Source organism: Vanellus vanellus (assembly GCF_965231255.1).
Source record: "Vanellus vanellus genome assembly, chromosome: 14".
Lineage (NCBI taxonomy): Eukaryota > Metazoa > Chordata > Aves > Charadriiformes > Charadriidae > Vanellus > Vanellus vanellus.
In genome coordinates this window covers 6,923,954-6,951,318 of record NC_138919.1, presented here as the reverse complement: position 1 = coordinate 6,951,318, position 27,365 = coordinate 6,923,954, and the positions used below count along the sequence as shown (strand labels likewise).

Below are 27,365 nucleotides of genomic sequence, written 5' to 3'. Positions count from 1 at the left end.
CTTCAATCCTATATGGAAATCATCAAGTCCTAGAATCTAATTAAATGATTTACTCATGTGAAAAACTGACAATGCAACAGCCTGCTAATCCTTGTAATGTAACTAATGTACACAGAAATTGAGAGTAGCAACTTTGTTATTAATGTAAGAAAGAGCAATTGTGGTTTATGTGAAGATTTTTTACCCGGTATTCTCCTGAAAAGACAAACTCAGTTTTCTTTGGTTTTAGTATAATAATCTGCTTTTACTTAAATACAGTTTTTCCTTGGTCTCAAAACTGATATACTTGACTCGAGGCTTGAGGTTATAGGAAATCCATTCAACCATAGTTGAAGAGCGTACATCTTACCCCTAGGAAAATAACTTCCCTTTTCTTTACAAATTGACTCAGTATCAAAACTTTGAAGTGGTAACTTCACATATAAATGGGGTTGACTGGAGGATTTGTCCCATATCAGATTCTGAAAAAAGCTGGTTGAATGATAATAGTTTGAAGACTGAAAATCACTTTTGGGCATGTTCAGCAGGCATCCAGGAAGATATTTTGACAGATCCTAAAGCAGCTACTCAAACTTCTGACATCAACATTCATATTCTTGCTGCTAATCTTGACAGGCAAAGGGGCTGCTGTTCTCAGGCAAGAGATTTTTAAGACGACAAGCGTAATGTGCTTGTTTCAGTGAAACGGGATAAATTTGCCAGAGTTAAGTGTTGCCCAAATATCACCAAAGCACTGCAGGAACACTGCGCCAGTGCTGAGAACCCCCTCAGAGGTCCAGCAGTACCAGCTGCAACTCCCCATCAAGCTTATCTCAGTGAGGTGCGACCCGGGTGTCTCACCCACCCCGTCCACTTCACCAAGTTGCAAACTTCACGGGCCATTAGTCTTTCCCCTTTTGTTTGTTTGTGGTTGTTTCTTTTAAACTTTTTAAATGTGGAAATAAAACAAATCAATCCAATATTAAAATCATATACTAGAACGTTATTAGTAGTGCAAAATTAGGTGGTTTAACTAGCTGTGCTTACCATATATGTTAAGTAAGGTAGGGAGGACTGTATAGCATTTAAAGATGAGTGCATTCCATGTGTAAAGATGAGTTCCAGAGTAAAACCAATTTTTACTGGTGCTCCCAGATAGATACAGAGAAAATTACCATAGTGATCTGTATCCTGGGTGAATCTGTGAATATAAGTGCCCTACATTTTTGCAGCTAATGAATTTTTACAAGAAGCAAGAGTACCGGCTACCACATGGCACAATCGCTCGTTAAACGCCACTGCAAGAACTGTTACTTACGTGAAGGTTTATTCTCAACGTAATCAATCATCTTCAAGTCTCTATTAATGCAGGTTTTAATGTAGGACTTGATTTTGCTCTGATTAACTAGCATATGCCAGATTTACAAGCTCTGTGTGAGGTTGTACACATTTGTATCTAAGTAGGAATGAGTGGGCAGAGGGTGCGCGACTCCTGCCTGGAATAAATGAACCAAGGTCTTCACAGAGAGCTCCATCTGGCTACTAACATCCGCCATCATGTAGCCGAGAAAAGGAAGCTATCACATCTAATGGTATAGCTGAAACTTCACTGGACAAGAACTAAAAAACCTAACACTTGGTCAGATTTCTGACAGAGGTTTTTGTCAGAGTACTGGGAGAATAAAAAGTCACTGAGATGGTACAGGGTAGTTTCCTGGGAAATGTCAATTGATTTCAGGGTCATGACAGCTGAAGGATCCTGATGCCTCATGATAGACATTCCCTAAAAGTTGTGAAGAAATGCATGTATTTTAACTAGAACAGATGAAATTGCATGATCTAATCATCCCTTTGCTGGTATATCTTTTGTCGGTAGCTCTATGGCCTAACACGATATATTATCTTTGCCCATAGCAGAAACAGCATGCTCTTTAACATCTGTTGGGTTGTCATTTTCTTTGTCCTATCCTTGTTGCTTAGTGTATTTGGTCGTCCTGTAAATATGCCTATCCTGACACTTGCTGTCGAGTGAAAATTGCATGTTGTTTCTGCATCAGGGAGCTTTTACTTAGCCTAAAGGCCTTTCCTTTGACCTTTACTGTACTGAATTGTTTGAATCGCCCCGATTATTATGCAGCATTTCTTAAATCCTCTACTCCCCAGGAGGATGGTTCCCTCCTTTCTGCTGCTGTAAAGGAATTGCAGCTACCAGGAAAAGCAGTGGTCAAGTGTGCTTTGCTCCTGTTCTTTGCAGCTAATATTAGAGAGGAGATTAAAGAGTAGGAAGACTTTCAGGGCAGTTCTTCCTCTCTGGAGGTAAAGGTATTTGCTATCTGGACATTCCCAGAGAGCTGTAAGGTCTTCACTGAGTGCAGAGGGGACAAAAAGTCATCCCTCTCTGGGAGGTGAGGAAGGGGCTATGGATTTCTTCAGCTCTTCTCCTTTCTGATGGCATAATTGACTCGTAAAAAAGCTTCTCTGGCATGAGTTATTTGGGACATTTCCCAGTACCAAAACTGTACCAACTACTGAGGGTTTGGTGACTGCTCATTACTAATTCTGTATTGAAAAATGAGGCTACAGGAGCTGGTCAGCTTTTCTTTCTCCTGCTGTTTGTTTATGATCTCTCTGGGTGCTGTGTTTTCCTCTGAGCCCTGCCGGTCGCAGGATTGATGCCTTCCTGGCAGCATAAGGAGCAGCCATGAGGGAAGGGTGGTACATTTCCATAGTCCATCTGAGATTTTGCAGCAGATTTTGAAAACTTCAAAGTCTTTAAATGGACGTCTTCAAACCCCCCAGGACTGTAAAACACTCCCTATTAATAAGACATGAAAGCGCTTGCGTCATATTTAGTAATTTAAATTTAGAGTGTCATTGTGAAATATGGGCCTACAGAAACGCGAAGCCACACAAGGTTTGCAGCAGAAGGTATACAACAGCTGCTGCTTCTGGAGGGAGGATTTTGCTCTTGTGCTTTGTTCTGCAGCTGCCTGTTATTGCTAACCCGACAAACTCAATTTATGCTTTCTAGTTACTGACTTAAAACTTGCCCGCGTAGCTCTTTCTTGTAAGTGGAAAAGTGTGATGAAATGAAAGTAATAAATAGTTTTTCTATAAAGCAAGAGGAGTTAGATTCTGCATTTGCTCAGCATTATTTTCTTCACAAAAGTGAGACAGCTCAAAAAGTATTTTTGCAATATGCGCGTGTGTTTAATGTAGAAAGAATATCCCTGAAGTTTTTTCTCTTTTCAAAGGTTTGGTCGGGTAGTCCTGGGAGAGCATTTCATATCCATGTTGTCATGTAACATATTTTCTTACAAAAGGATGATGACTGTGTATTGCGTACAGTTCCCATCTGCTGGGAAGAGGGTGATAGGACCGAGTTATTTGTTTGTTTTCTGTGAGATATGCCGGTGTGACAGACTCTCTTTTTGTGCCAGCGTTGGCACGCAAGGGAGAACATACTCTGCTCTTTTCTCTCTCTCCTCAGGATCTGGTCTTGCTCTTTTTCTCTGATTCAATGGTCTCTGTGAGGATGTGTGATTAGGATTATGTCAATCATCCTAGTATTATTTAGAGACTGCTTTAGAGTGCAGTGGGAGAGATGTCTCCATGAGGTACAGCAATGCGTAACTTTGCAAGTCATCTGTCTGTCTGAGGCTACTGTATTTATCTAGTTGTTACACAGAAACACACCAAGTACGACATTATTGCCCTCCTCGGCTGCAATCTTTGAAAAATAAATAGGCACGCATGAGGTGGTCAAGCCACGTATGTAATACAGTGAGTCTGTAAGGTGCTTTAGACAACAGTGGATGAGCTGAGGACCCTGTGATTGCTAATTCAGTCTGACATCAAACAAGCTCTTCCGTGCTCTCAGCTATTTTCTGCTTTCCTTTCTGTACCCTGTGGAGACTAAACCAAAGGGAATATTCCAGACTGCATGTCAAGATGGAGAAAACAGGAAAGAATGTGCCAGTTTAAAAGGAATACAATGGTATATGTACCGTTGCAAGTCCATACTTGAAGCTGAGTTTTGCACCTACAATAGTGAATCAAGGGTTTGATTCGTTAGTGAAACTATTTTTTTTATGAGGGTCCCGGTCTTTTGGCCATAAATCAGGATTTTTATAATTTGGGGCAGGATCTTCCCAAAAATTATTCTATTGCCCTGTTTTCAACTGAGGAACATTTATATTTTCTGGGATCACGTCATGATCGGTCTAACTAGAAATGACAGAAATTTATGATAAATCTCTGGATATTTTGTGGTATTTCCACACAGTAAAGGTATTTGCATGCAGCTTTTGGCAGTTCCACAACGGAGCACGTCTCCATTTTTTGAGCATTACCCTCAGCTTGGATTTTCTTTTTTAAAAACTTTTGTTTTACAGATACACATTACTGTGTTTATTGTTTTAAAATCATTCTTAATGCAGTTTTATCTTCCCTTTCAGTTTTTGAATCTAGCAACACAGATATTTCATCATATATGCTGAGAGTAAACTCATTTTCACTTTTAATTTCTCTAGTAACGTTAATTGGATTTTTAGGAGGCCTAAGCAGGAGAGCTCTTTTTCTAGACACACGTTTGTGCTCTTTGCACTTCAAGCATGCTATTCTCTTCTCCATTGCTTGACTTGCTTTAGACTGTAACTAAATGTAGTTAATTTGGTTTAAGGTTGGAGCGTAAATCAAATTTTCAGACCTGTCTTTGAACTATTCAGTAGTTTTATCTTTCATGTTGCATAATCTAGAAGTCCAAACGTCCCTCCTGTACTTTATTTAATGCTCTATTAAATGGTTGTCATTCCAAAAAAGTCATGTTACCTAAGTGCAAAAGAGATTTTACAGAACACATATTAGAAAAATAGCTATATTTTTCCTGTGTCCTACGTGTGCCTAGAGGTGCTAAGGAAATGATTCTTCAGCACATGAGATTTTGTAGCAGCACATGGTTTCAGGTGAAGATGACTGTGTGTTACACCAAAATGGGGATTGATGGGGGTCTTATTATAATATTCTCAATCTTCCAGGAAAAAGGCAAAGAGTAAGTGAGGGAAGGTATGCGGGTAAGACTGAGCAAACTGCCCTGATTCATCTACAGCGAAACTTCCCGTCAATAGGGAGTGAATACACCAAGTATAAATGTTTTCTCTTATATTGGCTTCATTTTAAATTCAGCGTGGCTGGGCTTGCCACACCAACTCAAATGCATATGAGGTTCTCCTTGATGCAGTTGCCATGTGTCTCTGGCTGCCTACTGTTAGTGAGCCGTGCTTTCCGCTCAGTTCTCTGGGGCAGCAGTCTTGCTTCCAGGAGTTGGGGGAAATGATTATCCCAACCAACACAAAGTTTTGAAATCTTAAAAATGGTTCCATTCTGTTTCAGAGGTTAAAAAAAAAAAAAAAAAAGAAAATGTTGCATAAAATATCTGTATCAGGGATACCAATGTTAGTAGGTAAGCATGCTAATTTAAACACAGACCACTTCTACCTCAAATCTAGACACTTGGACTTGGTTGGAGGATGCCATGTTTAGTTCATTTCATGAATAGCTATAATGGTCATGAAGTAGCACACTCTGAAAATGAGTGCTGCAAAACACTGGAGGCAATTGAATTTTGAAGCTGTCCAGGTTGGTAAACTATTTCACTGTAAAATGGTTAATTCAAATATCACCATTGTCTCCTACTGAGAGCAGAAACTGAACTTTTCATATTCTACTTTTACATATGAACTTTTTCATATTCTGCAGCATTTATAATGACCTTCACAGGTGAAACCAGGACTTGCACGCTTTTTTTAACTCCGATATTTTGCTTTGTTGTCATAGGTACGCCACTTTAGAAGTCAGTGCTGAAGAAGGACTTAATATTTGGGTTTGCACACAAAATCTTACACTTTATAGGCAGACCTCTTTATAATGTTCTGAAAGAAAATAAGCATGTATAGTTGTTATAACCTGTTGTTTTTTTTCCCTAAGCATTTGAAGGTTTTAAAGACATTCTAATACTAGATCTGACTTCCATAAGTGACGTAAATGCCAGCCCTGCAGGACACCTACATATGGCTGCAATTTCATAAATTCTCTTTATTTTGATAGGAAACTGCTCATGTTTTAGTTTTGCTTATTCTACAGCTTTTCTGTGCCATTTCAGCCCTTCACCTTGTAAAAAAGGTACACTATCAATTGCACAAGGATGTCAGAAAAATGAAAAAATATATGAAGTTAAAAAAACATTGCGTAGATAATATCATTCATATTCTTAATAGCAATGCTATAATTAGTTCTGAACAAACTAAAAAGCTTCTAATACAATTATAAAAATCCTCCCCTATTTTGACCATATGCTTTAATTGTGTAAAACTAAATTCTTACCCTCCACTTAAATAGAAAAGGAAAAAGTGTTTTGATGATTCAAACCTCTAGCAGAGTGATAGAAGTGCAGCATGTAATCTTCAACAGTATACCTATTTTAAAGTCAAACTACCAAATAAACATGGAAACTGTTCACTTGTCAGTCCAGCATCAGCGGCAGAGCAAATCCAATGCCTGTGCTAACCAATGATTAATTAGAACAAGCAAATCCAACAGAAACATTTCCTAAACAAAAGGAGCGACCTACAGGCTCTTTCTAATTACTACCTTTCCTCATTTGCCATTCTTAGCCCACTAGCAAGGACTTTCAGAGCTTTTCTGCCTTTGGCTTTTCTACCATTCTTCATGACATTGATCTTTTTCTCTTACACTTTTTTTCATTGGGCTTTCTGACACTGTGGGTTCTGACACTGTACTGGTGGTAGCAGGGGTGACCTGCAATGGAAATGTGGTTTGTGCACCATCTAAAGCCCTGATGAAGTCATTGTGACTCCCTGAGACTGCAGCAGTAGACCTCTTTGGAGAGAGAAGTAACGATGCCCCTAAGACCCAAGGCAACGTCTTAATTTTTAATTATTTTTTAAAAATAAAGTTACAAGGAGTGAATATTGAGATAAAAAAAAACAAACAACTTTTCACCTAACATTAGATTCACTCAATACATAACCCTTCAACACAGATGCAACTGTCAAAAGAAATTAGCATTTCCTGCAATTCAGCCATTTAAAAACATCGTGGGTTATATCCTCCTCAGACCAATAACAGGGCAGTTACTCCAGCTGAAGTATGAAAGACCGTCGAGATTCCTCTTTTAACAGCATCAAAAGAGTCGTTACATTATTGATAGGCTTAGGTGAACTCATCTTGTCGTGGGCAGCTGGTGTTGCTGTTGGTCCCTGCAACAGCGATGCAGGTGCAGGGGTGGCTGGCAGAAGGAGGTGCTTCAGGGTCAGGCAGAGCTGCCTCCTCCCAGAATCCCATAGCCAGGGATTTAGAAAGGCAGGTGCTGCCACTCCGACAGTCCGGAACGGGCAAATGCAACTGAACCTCAGTCGTGGTTTTTTTTTTCCTCTTGCTGGTTGGAATAGGCAGCCGGTCAGGCACATTTTCCACTTCTGAAAGCCATCGTAGTACTTGGCACATTTACTGTTTGACTCAAGGACTGAACTGGCTGGAATTCTCCCCGTTCCAGATGGCCAACTTCACGGTGTACTTAGGGCACAGATATAACAACGCTGTGTAAGCTAACGTAAACCACCACAGACTCTGCTGTGAATGTGATTATATACCATAAATTGACGATTAAACTATTTTTGCAATGTAAGTGTCTCGTACAGAGTTAAAAAGATTTGTTTCCCTGTGTATGAAATGGTTTTTCTCACAAAGGCTTCACCCATTGTGTTTTGGTTAAATTTCTTACTCAAAGTGGATGTAGTAAAAATACTTTGCCTGGTTTCCATTCATTTAGGTGTGAATACCTAATTCCTTTGAGATATTTTGAATTTCTTAATTTAAGTGCATAGAGATTTGGCATTTCTGCCTCCTGCATTAAAGTTCAGCAAAACATCTGGACCTATAAACGGGAAACTGCAAAGGCCATGTGCTTATATGCTTCCTTAAATAGGAATGGACGTAAATCGTCTTCTTTAGGCATTTTTGTGATTCATTTTAAAGTCCTTAGAAAACAGAAGGTAGATGACAATTTTTTTTACATTTGTTTTTGGAACCCAAGTCTTTCATTGTACTATTAATTCCCACCATTTTCCTTGCAAACGAATATTTTCACAGTCTCACGATTATGTTATAATTTGTTTAGTTTAAGCGACTGAGGAATTATTAAAATGCATTAGGTTATAAATGTTGTGGATTGCTAGCACATTTATATTATCTATCATCACTACTCAGATAAAACATACAATTAGATTTATGGCTACAAAGGAGTTAAATACAATCTGAGGAAAAAAATGCGAGAGTTGTCAAAATATTTAAAACATATGCCCCTTTCTGGTGTTCTGGAAGTGGAAAGAAATGTAGGTTAATTTAGAAAGGATAATTTAGAATACTAAATAAATAGACGATTTTAATGTAAAGTGGGGTGTACTTTCTTAAACTCCCCCAAGAGTTGGCAGCAACTAAAGCAGAATAAAACATGTTATTTCTAATAAGAGCCAGATCATGCACAATTGAACTTGCGTTTAGTAAAAATGTGGTTTGGGCTGGCTCGGGTGCGATGGAACCCCAGGTAAAGGCTTTCACAATGGCTTTTCAGACTATAAGAATAGAAGAGTCTTCCCTTTTGGGAATATACAGAAGTGCTATTATGATACCTTGGTTATCAGTTTGATGTGTGTGTGTGGATTAGTTTTCTTTTTCTTCTTTTAAGAACTGTTTTCTTATTACTGCAAGTTGGTCCCGATTACAAATCGAGCAGCTGGTTGTTGTTCTGGCTAAAATGGAAATGGTTCGTGTGTCAAATTCCAGTGCAGGCATTGCCAGGTGATAGTGTTAGCTGATCTTATCTAGTCTTTATAAAGCTGTTATATCTTAAAATAACGTTACCTTATTTGTCTTTACTACGGTACATTTTCTCACTTCATGCAACTGCTAAAGAGTTCTCAAAGTAATTTTGATTAAAAAGAGCCCAAGACAACTGTCTTTTGTAATTTCCTGTACCTATATCCCAGCGCATTTAATATTAGATCTCATTTTTCAAAACCAAGCAAGCAGATATCAGCAGCCTGTGCGTCTTGGCATTTCAGGTGGGGAAATGGGAGAACAACTCCCTGAGCCTGAAGTACTCTGTCTGGCCAAGGTACAGCTCTTTTGCAGACAGCGACCCAGACGATAACCATTTGAGTATTGTCACCCTGGAGGAGGCTCCCTTTGTCATTGTTGAGGATGTGGATCCTTTGATGGAAAGTTGCCAAAAAAACACCGTGCCATGTCGTAAATTTGTCAAAATTAAGTAAGTAAATACACAGCATTCCTTTTTTGATTTTTGAGTGCAAGATATATTCCCCTTTTCTCACTAATTCTCTCCCTTGCTTCTTTAATTGTATAATTGTTTTCTGGTACTTTGCTGTTCTGTTCCTCTTGCTTCCTGTATTTGCTTTTCCTTCTGCATTTCATTTCCTCTTTCTTTTTCCCTTTCCCATGTGGGATGCTCTTGTTTGCACATCTTCCTTCTTAATAAGTTGGAACATTCTGGTTAATGACAGGATAGTAAGTTTATTGTAAATTCAAAGTGAACTAGAATTAGCCCTTTTCAGTCACATGGAAGAAGATTGTGTTCTAAAATTGGATTGTTTTAATAAGCCCTCTTTGAATTGTTTCCAGTTATGTTGAAATATGCCTGTTTGCCTGTTTTAATTACTCTTTAACAATTGGAGAATGTCTTCTATTGCAAATGTACCTTTATGTGACGTTTGGTACGGGATAAACTACTCCAGCGTAAAATACCACTGTAACGTACTGTCTAGAGAAAAGTCCCCTGCTTTGATAGCTCTATAACTTTGGAGCAGTCATTAGAAATCCGTGGAAAATTTCTCATTTTGCATTTATCAGTATTGTTTCACCCATTCTGTGCTTTGGTCAACATATTTCTGAACTGAATATAATAATAACAACATTTTTTTACTGAGCAGATGTTAGGGGATATAATGCGTGTTTCTGAAGATTTCCAGAGACTGCTAAACTGTTGTGCATGTGCTCCCTAAGTCCAGAGAAACTTTTTTTTTTTTTACGTAGCTGTACTTAGTCAAGATCTAAACTATTTTTTGTTTCAATTTTTCATTCTTTCAAAGCCCGTAAAATATTGCGCTGGCTTCCAAAGATGCTTATACTGGAAACTTCTAGAGTTCATGAGAGGAGCATTTCAGAAAAAGATAAAGTCCTTATCTTTGCCCTCAAGGGTGGCCTGAAATTCACCTTCTCAAAGTGCAGAAAAAGGTGCAGCATCCATTTTCATTATGGTGAACTGCTGTGCCTTTATATAGCTTACACGTTGGGGAGTTCTCTAATTACTAAATGATGTGTAGTCTTATGTCTTGAGAGTAAAAGTAATAAATGTTTAATCTAAACCTAAGAGAGAGATTAGTAAGTGGAGACTATATGTCTTGATGGAGAAGGGAAGTGCAGTAGGCTGGATACTGCAGCAGAGAGCATGTCGTACAAGGTCTACTGTTATCTTCAATTTATCTCCCTCCAAGCGACTGCATGATGATTAGTAAGAGCTACAAACACCGTATAAAGCATCCTGTGGGTTATTTCTGCATTGAAGGAGAAAAACATGGTCGGTCACAAGTATGACAAAATGTTGTTTCACAGTGTGCTGGATCTTGCTGTTGTGGTTCTGGTTTTCCGAGTAGAACTGTTTACGTCTCTCTTCTCTGTTGACAGCAACTCAACTAACGAGGGAACTAATGTAAAGAAGTGCTGCAAAGGATTCTGCATCGATATCCTGAAGAAGTTGTCTAAAACTGTCAAGTTCACATATGACCTGTATTTGGTGACTAATGGGAAACACGGCAAAAAAGTCAATAATGTGTGGAATGGAATGATTGGGGAAGTAAGTTCTGTTAGGTAAAAGAGCTCTTAAGTAAGAACTTAGCACTGCTTGGTTTGAATTCTTTTGGAGATGTGAGGTATTCTCTGCTGAGTAATATTGGTGGTGTCTTCTCTTTGTGGATCAGGTGGTATATCATCGTGCGGTTATGGCGGTGGGGTCTCTCACTATTAACGAAGAGCGCTCTGAAGTGGTTGACTTTTCTGTGCCGTTTGTTGAGACTGGGATTAGTGTCATGGTGTCACGGAGCAATGGCACGGTTTCACCATCTGCTTTTCTAGGTATGACTCCCCAACCCCTCCAGATCATTTCATTGCATTCCTATAGAGTTGGGTAGCCTTCATTGTTCATTAAGCTGTATAGTGCATTGACATGTTTCTGTCAAGTTTTGAATTTTACATTAGGAGGTTTGTACCGTGTCAACATGCTGATTAACATGATTATTAGCACATGAACATAGTGCTGTTGGGTTCAGATGCAGTAAGTGAAAACCAATGACAGTGATTTCAGTATCAAAAAGAATCCCCCGAAATCTTAAGTTGGGAAAATTACTTCCTTAAAACCTGTTTCTTTACAAACTAATTTATGCTTGTTTAGCCCATTATAAATTGTTTAATATCTTTTACGCTCACAGTCACAAAATAATTTAAAACCCCTTGTAGAATAGTTAAGGAGAAGAGACTTCCTTATGATTAGAAGAGATCTGACAGCTAATTTGATAAGTTACCTCTGGCTGCTGAACACCATACTACTGCGCTGGAGAGCATCTGAGTGTTTTCTCCATTGATGCAGTTGAACAGTGGAGTTGTGATGATGCAGTTGAACAGTGGAGATATAGCAAAGAAGTTAAAGGCTGCACAGAAAGGTGATGGGATATAAAGAAACAAAGACGTTGGTCATCTTTCCTTGTTTGCTTCTTGTTTCAATTGTTTATTGCTCCTTTCATTATTTCCCTCTCCTTCTCTTTTAGTGCTTATTGTTTACTTCTATATTTGATTTTACCTGAAGCTGAAAAGAATGAGCCACGAGATGGATCAAAAATACCTGGAATGCTATATTCCTCATAGTGCATTTGGGCCCACTATTTTTAAAGATATTTTGCACAGGAAAATAGTACTAGTGACACTAAAATAATTTAAGTGAAATTAAAAAAAAAAAAAAAAAAGAAAACCAGTATATTCCTGCTATCTTATGGAAGAGTTTAGTATGTTCGAATTCATTGGGTCATCAGTGATGCCAATTTTTCCTCACCGATTGTATGGGTTTTTTTTAGATTGCTAAGTGTAAGTTCATCGCTTCCACTGAAATCACTTGTAGCCATTGAGGAGCAGATTGTTGGTATAGTATCAGCTACAAGTGGGTAGATAATTTGGTTTTCTTGCACAAGAATCATCATTTAGTCACAGAGCTTATTTCCAATACCTGTTCTATAAAGGCACATTACAGAGATAATGCAAATAAATATAGCGCAGTGAGTAATCAAATAACTCCCAAGCCCGGTGATACGTAAATGGATTTTGGCGGTGGTTATTACTTATGTTTAGGTAATGAAAGACTTTTAAATGAAATTATAATATGCTCTACTTTTAATGAAAATATTCTGGTTTCTGTAAGCCATTGACTTGTAAAGTTAATTCATTTTTAAAATTGCAGTTGCAGCATGTTGAAATTATAATTTGAAATAGAAGTACTGGGTTGTTTTCTAAATGTGCTGCAAGTGCAGTTGATTTTTATTATGGACTCTGCTTACCTCTTAAAAACCTGCTTACAGCTGCCATCAAAAGAGACGCCGCTTTTGCATTTTTCACAACTGAGTTATTAGTTTTCTAAAATGCATTTAATGTTATTGGTTTAGTTGGACGTACATATAATTCAAAAAGTAAAAATAACCCCTTCTTATAAAGCTCTATAGAATAGCATTAGTTTTGAAGAAATCTGATTTACTGCACCAATAAATCAAGTCTGTGCTCTCAGAAGTATGTTCTGGTTTTTCGAAACGTAGATGAAACTGTCACTTTACTGGAATTGACTGTGTATTTCGATAAGATGTGCACAGTACTAAAACGCTTTGCCAGGCAAAATGCTATCAGGCAGATAACTGAATTTATTCACAGACAGATTTTGTTTCAAATAAGTGAATGTCTAAGCATAGAGTCATCTTACATAATTATTTTAAAAGATTTTTTTTTAAATAAGTGAAATACAATATTATTTTTTTAAAATAGCACTTAATTACAGTTCATGAAATATCTGTTTTTGTGATTTGTTACGATGAATGTAGACAAGTACAGGATTTTGTCTGGACTAGATTTTCCACTTGGTTGTGTCCAACACACTTGGTTGTGTCCAACAGATCTAAGTAACTGATGGGCTGACAGCCCCTTCCTCATTATCTCTGCTGCGTTCTGTTTCTGATGTGGGTGTCTCCTTCAAAGGAGAATTTTATCCACATTTAAACATTTTCATATCATGCTAAAATTAATATGTACTAGATCCATGAATAATTTATTTAAAGGTTCTGTGGAGATTTTTCTCAACTTTATTTAAGCAAACAAACAAAATAAGGGGAACCTCAAATCCAAATGTCTATGTTTTTAAGAGGGGGAGAGAGTTTCATAGGTGAGGTCAGTTTTCCTTTTTGGAGGCATTGGTGGATTAGGAAATCTATGCCCCTGTTTATTTCATGTATTGTTTAAGTATTGTTTTGGTGGTGGGAAGTAAAACTCGAAGGTAATGGAGTACTACATCTTTTTCATTGCTCAATATTCTCCATTGCCAATCATTTGAAATGTACGCTGGCAAGTCACATAGTAGTATTTTCCTGCCATATCATAGCTTTACTGAAAATTGTTATAAAAGCTGCTGCTTGCCTGAGGGAAGTTCTCGTTCCGTCCTTTGAGAATCAAAGAACAGGGCTGAATGTGTAATTTGAGCTCTAATATGACAGGAAGATCGACTTTGTTATTCAATTGATTTCGTACGTGTTCAATCTTACTGCTTGCTATTCTAAATAGCTTTTTATTTTCCTATTGCTTCTTTTAATCCTCCACCTCATTACCAGACTGCTTAAATTATTAAAGAGCATTCTGCTTAAACTGTTGTTTATCGCTTGCTTTTTCCCATCAGCTTGTTTTGCCCTTTGCCTTATTTAGATTTTGACAAATTACCATTGCTGTTTCTGCACTGTTGCTTTTGATAAGAGTTTTATCAGGCTTGCTTTCTTCTATGAAAATGCTCTCAAAAATGTATGATAGTTTTATGTGGATTCCAATTTATTCCAGTTAATATGTGAATTCATAGAATATTTGTTTTTAACTGTGTCTGGCTACAGAATGTCCTTTGCCTGCTTGAGTCTGAATGGATATTTCTCTGCCTTTTAAGAATTCTGGTTTTTTGCTAACTTACTATTCTCTTCCAAACAAGTCATTATAGTAATTGAAAGAACTTTGTAACCTCTCTTAAAAATAAAATAATTTTTTAAAAATTCATTTTTTTAAAAAAATACTGTTTCTTAATGTTATCTTAAACACAGAAAGAGAATGGTTTGGCTTGAAATTTCTCTGCCTTGCCTTTTTAGTTCGCATCCAAAATGACCAGTGGGGCTATTTGGAATTTGGTCTTTTCTTGGTTCCAAGTTTCTGAAGAAATTGTAGCACAGGCAAATGATCTCATGAGATTTCTATGCTTGGGCCCAAATTATTACACTTCATTGTAGTTCTGGGTGAATCATTCGTGCTAACTTGGGCAAGATTCAGATTGGGCTTTTGGGCTCAGAAGCCTCAACTCTCATTTGTTTCCTGCAATGATGGAATAATTTTCAGTGGTTCAAATTTTAACTTCAGTTCAAAGAATGAAGAACCTCTCGGGCTTTCAAAAACAGGCAAAGCATTAGAACACGCTAATTTCTCGTCATTTCAAGTGCTTCTTGATTCTGTCCTAATTTGAAATAGTGTACTAAGGGATTTTTTTATCACGCTTCAGAGCACAGTCACGCTTGCATTGTCTACCAAAATTAGGATATAAAATGCCCCCAGGTAAGCTGACCTAATAAAAAGATACTACTTTGCTATACAAAACCTGTCTTACATGTATTCTTGTACCATGACAGCTACCACAGGGACTCCTGAAATGACAGGGAATTTGTGATTGGGCAAAGGTGATATTTAAGAACTTTGTGTTACCGCATACTATTACCATATCCAGTCCTTTCAAAAAGTTGGTGCTTAGGCTGGTATTTAAAACTGCTTTTATTTTTCTGTTCCAACCAACTCCTTTTACTTAATCATGGTTTCTCTGTCTTTCAAACTGACATTCGGTTTTCCATAAAAACCTTTTGATTTCAGAAATTTGCTCCCAGATGAGAATGAGACTTTCAAAAGGATGTGTTTTCAATTGGTTCAAAGGGATGTGTTTGCAATTGGTAAAAACATCTCCATAGCAGGTAGATGAAAGTGTACACGGAGAGAAAAAAAAAATCAGAAACGAAAAAAAAAATTAGTTTGAATGCAAGTATTTAGCTTTTTTCCCTAACACTTTTTGTTGGATAGAAAATGAGACAGAAGTCTACTTCATTGAATTACCAAATGTATTAAACATATGCTTAATTGCTTTTGCTCTGCAGAAACACAGTCATAATGGTAAGACCGTTCTGTTGATACATGCATCTAGCATGGGATAAACAGAAATGGGTGACTGATTGTAAACCGAGTAAGAAGTGAGTCAAACCAATTATTTGCCACTCAGTGTCAGTTAAGGGTTTTTCAAAGTGTGCAGCCTTTGCTTTCGAATTGCAACTTACATTTAACATTTTGACTGTATGAATTTTGTGTATAGTAACAGCAGTTCTTCATATATTGCTACTTAGTTATTTGCTAGCATTTTGGTTGGTAAAAGCTAATTTAAAGGAAGCCGCTGGGCTTGCCTAGCTGAAGACATTAGAATTCTTGTGCTGCAACTGGTTTAATGAACTGTGTTTCTGTTTCTCTTGTCTGTTTTGCTGCAGAGCCTTTTAGTGCTTCTGTCTGGGTGATGATGTTTGTGATGCTCCTCATTGTGTCCGCCATGGCTGTCTTTATATTTGAGTACTTCAGTCCTGTAGGATATAACAGGAACTTAGCACAAGGGAGAGGTAAGCTTTGCATTTTACATAACCCTAAAGCTATAAAAACCACATGTATTTCCCATCCCTTGCCCTCCATCTTTTAAAGTGAACATAACATAGGAATAAAACAGTAAAAGCAGCTATGAAACTATGCTCTTATTTTAAAATACGGTTTCTTGAGGGCTTATATGCTTATGTTTGTATTCTAATTCATTGGAATAAAGACATATAGAAGGGTAAGTGATATCAGAGAGTCGCATTCAGGCAGTGTTTGGTTAGTATACTCTATCAGTTGCGGAGTGTCAGCTTAAAAAAGCACTGGAATAAGTTCTACAGTCTCCTGACTCTGAGGAATTCACAGTTAGTTCAGTGATCATGATCTAAACTGGTGTGGTTTGGTGGATAATCTGGAAAAATAGCAGTTAGGTTGTATTTGGTTTTATATAGTCCCTGTAAACAGCCTGATGAACTCGGCCTTGAAATGAGGCCAGTGGCAGAAGGGCATCACTTCTTTCTGCGTAGCATCCGTGGTTATAGAAAGTTCATTTTTAAAATATACCAGCACAACAAGCTTAATACAGAGCTTGCCTTTCTCAGGGAAAGCTGCAGTTGTATATTATTAGCACTTTGACCTGAGAGTGAGGATTCCATGTATTGTGGTGCCCTCATCCTTCCCTTTCTTTACTTACAGTTCAGAGTGCAGCCTGTTTTTTATTTCTAAATCATACTCATTTTATAACAAGAGATCTTCCAGCCTGGTGAACACAGTTCTGGGGACTATTACAAGCTAATGGTTTCTTCTAGATTATGATTGGTTTGTTCCCTGCCAAAGGAGATTATTGTAATGTTCAGATGTTATCATTTCGATAAGATGGTAAATGTGTAATCTCTGTCCAAAGTAAACCTCGTGTTTATGAGGGGGAAATCAAAAGTGAATATAGAGACTAGGGATATAGGGGCTAGGCTGTTTTTTCTGTGCCACCTCATGTGCCAGAATTGATTATTTAGTGTACTTATGGCTGCAAAGGCATATTATGGCACTAGACCACCCTAACTTAGCTCTAGAGACTTGCCACAAATCCAGATGCTATTCACTTGAAACATGGGAAGCTTAAAATAAATGGGGATCTGTATGTAGATTACTCCTTTCCCTAGGCATTTTTGGCAGGACGAAGCTCAATGGTAATACAATCTCCGGCAGCATAAACACAACTTTAGACTGCTTTCTTGGCATGTGCTTTCCTTATCATTGTTGCTCAGAAAATATATATTAGCCCAATCTTAAATGGCTCTAGAAGGTGGTTTCATAAACCAAAAGTCAGCGCCATTGTGTTTACTTTACTGCACTCTTATCTTCGTAGCACTGCTGCAGAATAAAAGACGATAATCTAAGATGCGGTGCTTGACTGCATTGTGAGAAGTTTGCACTGTATTAGCATTTCCACTGAACTGAGAACGTGCACTGAGTATACCCACTTTGGGTTTTATTCTTTTAGTGATAATTAAATTAATATTAAAATCAATTATGATTACATTAATAACTAAATCTGAGTTTGTAATGTGCGTCCCCTTGGATAAAGGGGCAGGGCAGGGAAGGAGGTAATTCTACAGGTGTGTGCATCAGACCGTATTGTCTGAATTGCTATTTAATTAAAAAATAGATACTTACATAAAGGTCAAATGACTCACAGTCAGGGGAGGCCTGTTTCTCTCTGTTGAGGATAAAAGGAGGCTAGATGATGAGCAACATGCGATGACTGCACTGTACTTACCTAGAGCTAGGTAAGAACAAACTTCCCCTTATTTTCGTAGGGCTCTGCCAATAAGGCCTTTGAAGTGGATAGCGGATAACAGCATTGCTAGTCTGCCTCGGCCACTCTGTGGGCAGGAGGGCATCGTGCTGACCGCTTCTTGCTTTGGGATGAATTAAAAGCTGACTAAAAACAGGAATAACAAAATTTACAGAATGGATTAGCTGGGAGAGGTTTTTACCTGTAATGCCAACACGTTTGAAGCCATGGAGCAGGCTCTGCAGGTGTGAGGTAGCCAGAGTCTGGTTCGCTTTAAGTCACTATCTGTGCAGGGGCCTGCTTTGTGTTGGCTTACTGATTTCTCCTCTGAGTGCAAAGTTGCTTTAAAGTAGGTGACGTAGTCACCCATTTTGACCTTAAACATACTTACATAAAGTTCAAAAAGCATAATGTTGGAAGGCTGGAGAGGATGCAAAATAATTTGGGTGAGAAGAGTGCTAGAATTGAATCATTAAGACGTAAACCCACAGTTTTCCATTTTACATGTCTGCTGGCGCAGACGACTGAAATGGGCGGTATGGTGGCACGTACCTTACTGCAACAGCCATATCAGTTTGCTTCTCCTCCAAACCTGTGCTTTCCATTTTCATTTTAAAACTTGTGAAGTAAATGCCACATAGAAAAATGTTGAAATGTTTTTTACAAATATGGAAATAAGTGTCATTACGACAGAGGGTACCTGTGGTAAATCCTGTGATTCCGTTGGGAGTACAGTGAATATGTACTGAAATGGTTTTTAACTATATCCTTGTGAGTACTTTGGTGTCATTATGGAGGGTATCTTGCCAGGGTTTAATTTAACTGCAATGAAAATAACTGCTCTTTGTAATTACAGATCCCCATGGACCATCCTTTACCATTGGAAAGGCGGTGTGGTTACTCTGGGGCTTGGTATTCAACAATTCCGTGCCTGTGCAAAACCCCAAAGGGACGACCAGTAAAATCATGGTGTCGGTTTGGGCTTTCTTTGCCGTCATCTTTCTGGCTAGTTATACTGCCAACTTAGCTGCATTTATGATTCAAGAGGAATTTGTTGACCAAGTGACTGGACTGAGTGATAAAAAGGTAGGTCTGCAGCTCAAAAGAAGTCAGTGTCCGTTCTTCATAATCCTTCCACAAATTTGTACTTTGTGCTAAAAAAACTCTGAGTAAGATAATAAGCTAAAACTGGATGATTTTATTCTGAGTGTAAGCCTTTACTAACAAACCTAAGACCCAAAGCATGAAAATATCAGACTGTTTTCAAAGTCTTTGAGTTGCCTTTTCAAAAGTAGCTGCGTTAATTGAAAAGTACCTTTATTTTCTGATGGAATTCAATTCCTGTTTGATTAAAAGGAATGTCTCACCAATATACAGAGTTTGAAAAAGAAAAAAGTCAGCTTGAATGCAGGGCAGGCATATTTAGCATTGCTAGAACATTTCCGTGTGGAATATTAATAATATATTAATTGAAAAAATATTAATAAAAGCAGCAAGTATCCAGTAATTATTGGAAGCCAGTTAAGGCTCCTGAAAAAACGTCTTTTTGCTTCCTATGTAGTGTGCAAGAAAGTTACAGAAAGAGTTCAGATTTACAGTGGTGCCAGCACGAATAAGCGAAGAGAAATTATATGTGATATGTGTTGTCCATGGATGTTTGAATGTTTTCCTTGTATAAAATGGCAAGAGTAAATAGCAAAAATAAACAGATCAGAAAATTTTGGCTTTTGTGTTATCACATTGAAGTGAGATGTAAATTACATAGGCCAAAGTGCAGAATTTTGATGTGTTTGTGGAAGATGATTTCAAAAACTTCTGTGAGAATTGCACTTTGAGCAGTAGACTCTGTTAATTCACTTAAACCCCACTCAAGTTTCTCACAAATTGACAAATAAAATATGCTTCTTTTTCATATAGTTGTAGCTTGACTGAACTTTCTTCTGCTGAAAGTCTACTTCCTAGATCTTTGTACTTGCGAAGTTTAATCAATAGTCTTATAAATCAGAAACCTAGCAATGACTTCTTTTTTATTTCATTGGTGTGACTGCTTTGTAATAGTGGTACTGCATGGAGGGATTGAAGTCCATTTGCAAAATTACTGTTGTGGTGGATAGGTGCAAAATACATGAAGGCCATGCCGTATTTCAAGTTTGTGCCCAGTTGTTTTAAAATTAAACCAAATATTGACATTAAGAAGTAATATTTAAATATAGTATAGCACAGGGGATTTATCTTAAAGAACAGAAGATAAAGGAGATTGTTATTCAGAAGAAGGCAACAGCTCAGATACAGCTTTCTGTCTGTTTTTTGTTTTAACTGCTTTTTATGACCAGCCTTTGATTGATCTTCTGAAGTATCAAAGCATGAATTGCAAGCATGGCTAGGGAAAAGACAGATAAAAAGAAACACAAAATGATAGTAGTTTTGTTTTCATTAAGTTGTGTTGTTGCAAAACCTTTGAAAGAGTATGAAGACTTAAATATACCCCTATTTTAAGGTAATATTCTTAGTAAGAGACAGATAAAAGGCACTATTCTCTTGAGAATAAAAAAAAAAGGATTTGAGAAATCTTTCTCCTGTTTGTGAGAAAGTACAGAGTGTTTTCCTGGGAAGTCTTGGTTTGGCAGGATTTGGCTTGCACCTGGCACAGCACTAGCGTTCAGGTCTGCCAGCGCCAGCGCACCCTTATTGTCCTCTCTCTGCTGGCTGTTTGCCACTCTCACCTAAGGGCTAGGAAAATGTCAGTATTTGTTCTGTAGCTTTTGGCTAATAACTTCCTTATTTTTGTCATTTTTCTATTCTCCCTGCTAAGTAGGATTTTATTTCCACAAAAAGCAAAATAAAAATAGAAAAATACTTGAATCAGAAAATATCATCTGCTTTTGTGTGGTCTTCTGATCGTTTATTTGATCTGCCACCTTTGTTTGTATTTTACAGTTCTTCAAATTTTGCCTGAAGCACATACGGATAAATCAGGGGAGCCATGCCTTTTCTGATTAAACCAAACGAACCAGAAGTCCACAAAAGCAATGATGATGTATTTCAAAATATTCCTCTTGTCATACACAGGTTTTTCCTCCTCTACAATCCTGAAGTTTCTTGTATTTTAAGAATTCAAATAACTAAGGAGAGTTTATGGGAATATAATCTGATTCGTGTTAAATTATTTGTCTCCCCCCTTTGCCTTGTTGCTGCAATGTTGTTAGTAGGGGAACAGTTCCGGAATTTGCAGCAATTTTACTGTTGTTCAGTAGAGAACTCTGATCCTTGCTGCAAGCAAAGCAGTAATAGGCAAAGGCCAGTGAGAAGGGACAGAAGCATGGGTAAAACTAATTTTAAATAAGTAACATCTAGAAGTTCAATAAATTTTTGAAGAACTTCTGGGCTGGTCAAGCAGTTTACTATTCCCTCCTCTCCTCTTTTTCCTACTGCCACAAGCAGCAGTCAAGCTCTTTTGTCAATGCTCTGTAGTATTCCCAATTAGAGATACTGAGGTTTCTCAGCCCAGCTCGACATGTGACAGACTACAGAGGAGAGAAGCCAGGAAAAAACCCCGTGTCATCCCTGACCCTCAGCGTTCCATACCTTCCCATTCAGGAAACGTGTTGCTCTCTAGCATCTGGTTCACCAGGTTTGCTGAACACATGATAACGTGCTCTTTACCTTTCTTGGCTCCAAGACCTCTTGGTGGTTTCCTGAACCTTCAGAAAGTTGCTAATGAATTTCTGAATGCCATGTCATCTATGTGTCACCCAGAAATACATGGCACAGCACGTACTGGAGTTACTAGGGGTGGGTGTTCATAAACTCAAGTGATTCAGAAGATGAGAAGAAAATTATATTTTGACATCCTTGTGTATGTAAAAGAATTTTAAAAGCTTTGTGTTCATAAAAAGGTACAGAAAATGGATCCAAAAGTATCCAGCAAAGCTGCCATTTGTCGCACTTGTTACTTTTGAGACCATTTATGCGTTTCTCATGTAATGAAAGAGGGACAGGATTACTAAGGGAGAGTAGATAGCAGCGGACGGAATTGTCTTGCAAAGCGTTTATCTGCTGTGATTCCTCCGCACAGTCACATGTTAAGAAATGCCCTGCGTGCATGTGGTCAAACTTCACAGGAAGCCTTAGATATGCCATTTACAAGTTCCTTATTTTTGCAAGATTCACGATATTCTTGTAACGTTGGCTTTATATTTTTGTGCAATAAGGTGGCACAATTTCTATAGTTACTTAAAGATATGTCTGTGTCAAAACAGAGCAGACAGGTCAAAAGGCAGCACAGATGATGGGGCACTTAGGGTGACCCTCTTACACCAGTCCATCTTTCCACCTCAATATTAGACCTTTACAGTGCTTTTTGAGAGTTGTCAGACTGCATTTCAGTAACTGATGATTGTAATAATAGGCTTGGAATTACTAAACGCAGTAGCTATATTTTTCAAAGATCAGAAATCAGATTGTCGGTGTTTTCCATCTGGTAAAAGAAGAAAGCAGAGAGTTCAAATATGGGTGGTTTTCTATCACTCCAAACCAGGCGTAATTCCCATTGAAATCTGTCTTAGCAGAGGGAGAATATTTACTATTTTCTACTATTATAGTAATGTTTTCCACATTTTCTTAAAATACTCCAGAACAATAACAAACAACTGCTCTGAATACCACCTTTTCAGGCAAGCATGCAAATCTTCAGATTAAGTCAGTATTTAATGTTTGTGAAAGACCACTTTACTGACTTTAATGAAATCATCGATTTTATTAAGGTATATAGGTAAAACAAAATAAAAGCAATAGGACTGTTTCCTCAGCTCAGCCATCCTGTTTGGGATTCCTAGATCAGTAGGACTGGAGTTCTGTTACCGTGTGCCACAGTTCTAGCAGCCGGCAGAGCATGGGGAAACAAGAACGAATTGATTAGTCTTCTGAATAATAGTAGATCTCTCCACAATTATGATTCAAGCAGGGGGCTTGTTCATTCAATTTAGGGATTTTATTAGCGATTAAAAAAAAAAAAAAAATGTTTCAGAAAATATCTAGTAAGGAAATTGCTTCCTAGCAGACATTATATATTTTATTTTCCATCATGGGGCTTCAGGGAAAATGAGTGCATGTAGAGACTTGATGCTTTGTGCTTTCTGGTCTCGTGCCTGCCACGTAGATCTTTGCTGCAGCCACAGAGCCTCTGTGTTTCTCTAGGACATGTCAGTTTACAGAATATAGGTTTACAATTATTGACAAGAACTTTATACACTTTAGATATGAGAGCACCGTTAGTAAGAAGATTTTAAACTCTTTCTTTCTTCTTTACAAGTAGGCTGTGAGCAGGCAGTAGTAGCATCCAATCATTTCAAAAAAATTATCTCCATGTGACTGTTAGAATTTGTTGGTTAGGTGTCTTGTGGCAAGCAAGTCTAGTCAATGGATGGTGTTTGGAACTCTTTATCTCTGAATTTTCTGTATTTTAATTTCTTGTATGAATTATTTCATCATTTGAATTGCTTGTTATCCCCATGATCTTTGAATGAACTAGTACTTTTTTTTAATCTTTGCTCTCCTGCAGAAATATTTTTGTTTTCCATGAATGTTCAATTTGGGACGGATACCTCAATTCTTTCAACCATTCCTGTGGGAGGAAACTCCTCGCAACAACTTAAACTCATATGAATGTTCTTGAAAAGTGAGAATATTCAGAACCAAACTCCATTTCTAAACTACCAGGACACTCCACCATAATCTTCCTGTTCCCTCAATTCCCCTGCCATACCCCAGGGTTAGGGACTGAGCTTGCAGAATACACAGCACAGCTGAATTTCCAAAAAACATCAGCCGTATGAACAGCAGCAATTTTTACACATCTTGAAATCAAAATTGTTGCTTTAATTATTTTTTTTTCAAGTTTTGTTGATTGGAAAATTTGATACAGCTATTGGGAGATATTGGAAGCCATCTCACTATGTCAGGGTTTAATTATCTGTAGATTTAAATAACGTTAGTAGCAAGCTACAGCTGTATCAGTAGAATCAGGGTTTGTCTCAGTGTTGCACAAAAAGGAGACAGCAAATATAGACTAAGCACTGTGACAAGTATACATTTCAGCACATGGGTCAATTAGTGTGTGTAAAGTAGTAGCAAAGTAATAATTTGAACAGTTAAGCTATGAAAAGGGAAAATGAGAAAAGACAGACATCTTTTAGCTAAACAAATAGAGAAAAACGGTTCATTCCTTTATGCTTTGTCAAAATATGCTTAATTAAAATGAAGCATTTAAATGTAGTTCTGCAACATGAAAGTATTGTTGCAGCAATAATTTCACAGTCAAGGTTTGATGGAATTGAAAATACTCCCAGTTTTTGTATACGCTTATTTGTATTCTCTTTGCAAATTGGCACTGGATCCTGGGAATTCTTGGTGCACTGGGACCAAACTTTAAAAAGAGAAGTATTACATATGTAGCCCAAAGGAAACAGCAACTGTATAAATATTAGCTCTCTAATATTAGCAGCGTGGGGTATATAGATTGCTCTTCTGACTTCAATAGTAAAACCAGAGTGCATTTTACTGTGGAGTTCACGGGTGACTGCTTTTATCAATGCTCAATTGAATTTCCTCATTAGCCAATAATTCCTCTAATTTGAATAGCCTTTTTTGTTTATTTCTTCAAGAAAGATTTTAACTTAATCCTAAAGTGTCACTTGGTATTTAAAGGGAGATATTGAAAAGGCGCATATAAAATTTTCAGGTCTGTTAGCAAAAGTTTATGTGAGATTATCCGAATGATTTCCAAATCTGAAACCTGAGGGTGCTCTGAGCTATTGCTATTCCTTTGCAGCTATTCCCTGACATGTTTGTCTGTGCTGATGCAATAGTGATACAGAGGGTAAAATTGAATAAACCTATATGCCATCAAGCAAATGGTTTGTAGTTTTAAATTGTAGGGATAAATAGCGACTCGGATTATAGGTGTGAGAGTTCCAGAAGCCTTTTCATGTCAAGTGATGTAGCTACCGAGCCCTTGGGGAAGAGGCAAGAACTTTTATTCCCCTTGAATCATGGCAGCAGAAGGGAAGCCAGCCCTCACCCTGTCCCTCCCTGCGCACAAGCTGCTGCAATCACCTGCACCCCTCCAGGAGCCGTGCGTTGGGCTCTGCTCAAGTAGTGAAAATGATCCTTTTGCCTTCTTTGTGTGGGGACCCCCAGTGTCTCAGCTGAGATGAAGGTGTGAAATGACTACCTACAAAATACTGGTTTCTTTTGATTGCTGTTTACCAGTGTGTCTGCTTGTAGTTTGGGTTCTCTAGGGAGATGCTGGCAGATGAGGAACATCTTACAGTATCTCTTCTGCTCCAGTTTCTGTGGTCCTGCCATATTACAATGCGTGGGAGAAAGTCACATGAGAGTGGCAAAAATGAGCTGGTTTTAATCTGGATGTACATGTTTCTGTAAGTTCAGCCAGTGTGAAAACACAGTTTCTGGTATAATAGAGCTGAATTAACCCAAAGCATTTGCCTAGAAGAAATTTGAGGCACCTCATATAACTTCTAGATTTTTTCAACCTGAAATTGCCCTTCTTCACGTTTTGGATGCCTGAAACACTTTGCTTTTCCCGTTTCTCTCTAGTTCCAAAGGCCATATGATTATTCACCTCCTTTTCGATTTGGAACGGTCCCAAATGGAAGCACAGAGAGGAATATCAGAAACAACTACCCTGATATGCACCTTTACATGACAAAGTACAATCAGAAAGGAGTTGAAGATGCCCTGGTCAGCTTAAAAACTGGGTAAGCTTTTCCCATTAGTTTTAAAGAATACTGTAGACTTTGCAGAAACTGAGAAATATTGATCTGTACTTACTGTGATACTGAACAGACTGATGTCAGGCATGCTGTGTAGTACGTGGCTCTTTTTGGTTTTTTTCAGCTGCACTGTACAGATATCAGAAAGGAAAACAATTGACTGTGATTTGTGTGACTATTTTAAAATCGCATGGAAGCTTCAATGTCCTATGGAAAATAGATTCAAAGGGCAGAATTAGTATTTCTCAAATTTAAAGAGAGATGATGAGACCTGGGTCTGTGTGGGGCTCAACACAGAACAAGATGTTTTGTACAGTTCCTCGTTATCTTTGCAGAACTCTCTCATAGGAATGTGCTTTTGCAAGGTGAATTTCTGACAAAGCTTGTTTGTTTGGCCAGTGTGCAACTACTTGTTATTTCTTTTCAACTTCTTCCCTCTGATTAGCATGGTCCTGTACATTTACTGTCACGTCTGAAGTATTGACTTTGATCTTCATAAAATCTGTTGAGATGAGATAGTCTCAAATGTACTATCAAATCCTGCTTCTGGCAATCTTGGTAAATATTCTGGCAAATATTATTGTCCTTCTTCCTCAAGATCTGAGATTTAGACTTGAGTGCCATCCGTCCTTTTCTCCCTCTGAAGTAAGTAGCTCGTTCTGCCTGGTTGGACAAAGAGACTGAATTTTCATTCTTAATCCTCAAAAGGTATGAGAGTGACTCACTACTTGTATCAGTATTCATCTGGGGGGCAGGAATGTGTTAGCTCTCGTAACCTCTTCTAAACATACAGGCTTGATAATAGTACATGTATTTTTGTTAATAATACTGGATTTCTATAATCATAATTCATCAATATAGTTTGTTTAGGTTTGTTTTGTTTTGAAGTGAGAAGGCTAAGTTACCGATAAGGGATTTGAGTACATCTACTGTAATGGCTGTTTCAAGGCACATCTCCCCTGCTATTATTTATGGTGAACACAAGACACATTTCTTCCAATACTAAATTAAGCTGTTACTTTTAGTCCTTTTTTGGGAACCACTTGTCCTTTAATTTTCACTCTCCTTCTCCCAAACATGTAGGTGATTGTAACATATTTCTTATGCAAAAACCCCTGAAGTCCCCAAATCTTTCCTTAGAGGGCAGTTTCCTTTCCTACTGTTTCTGTCTACTGTCCTGCCTACTGTTGCCTTCTCTGCTGCCTCCATATTGCTGTCTGGAGTCCCTCTGTCATTTCTCAAGGCATTCTCAGCTGGCGTTTCTCAAGCATGGTTTGCCCCATCCTAACGTAGACATGTAACATAACATGAGGTTAACCTTGCCCAAGGTCTTCCAAACTGGAGGCAGAGCTCCTGCTCCGACCGAGCCTGTGCAAGCTATATTTCCTGGGTGACAGCTAAATTATGCATTATAGATAGTCAGCTGAATGCTCCTATTCCTCCTGTGAATTTTTAAAGAGGAAGCTAGCCTTAATTTCAGCCATTGCTAGGGCTTGTTCAGTTGGATGGATAGTTTATTTAGGGGATGTATATTCCTTGTACTTTTCACCAACCATTTGTGCTACTGAAAGCCCTGAAAACTGCTGTGAGCTTTAAAATCGGGACACCTGTCAGACACTTAAGCATGAAAAGGGGGGGCTGCCTGACCGCAGGGGAGTTCAGGACATTTCACTAAAACTCAGGCTGGCTGCTCTTGTGCCAGCTGCTGTTCTTCCTCAGAAGCTTTAGTCCTTTTGACAGCGTAAGCTATTCATTTT

The 27,365-nt window shown here is 38.0% G+C and overlaps 1 protein-coding gene across 1 annotated transcript in view; it reads left to right on the top strand.

The window, feature by feature from the left end:
• Window positions 1-27,365, top strand: part of GRIN2A (glutamate ionotropic receptor NMDA type subunit 2A) — a gene marked incomplete at both ends in the record, with an annotated part of 179,081 nt that overhangs the window by 117,042 nt on the left and 34,674 nt on the right. Inside the window, 6 exons of the mRNA XM_082490465.1 lie at window positions 9,120-9,325; window positions 10,759-10,927; window positions 11,052-11,205; window positions 15,927-16,052; window positions 18,672-18,901; window positions 25,433-25,593. Coding sequence (XP_082346591.1) covers window positions 9,120-9,325; window positions 10,759-10,927; window positions 11,052-11,205; window positions 15,927-16,052; window positions 18,672-18,901; window positions 25,433-25,593 — 1,046 coding nt within the window. The remainder of the gene's footprint in view (window positions 1-9,119; window positions 9,326-10,758; window positions 10,928-11,051; window positions 11,206-15,926; window positions 16,053-18,671; window positions 18,902-25,432; window positions 25,594-27,365) is intronic.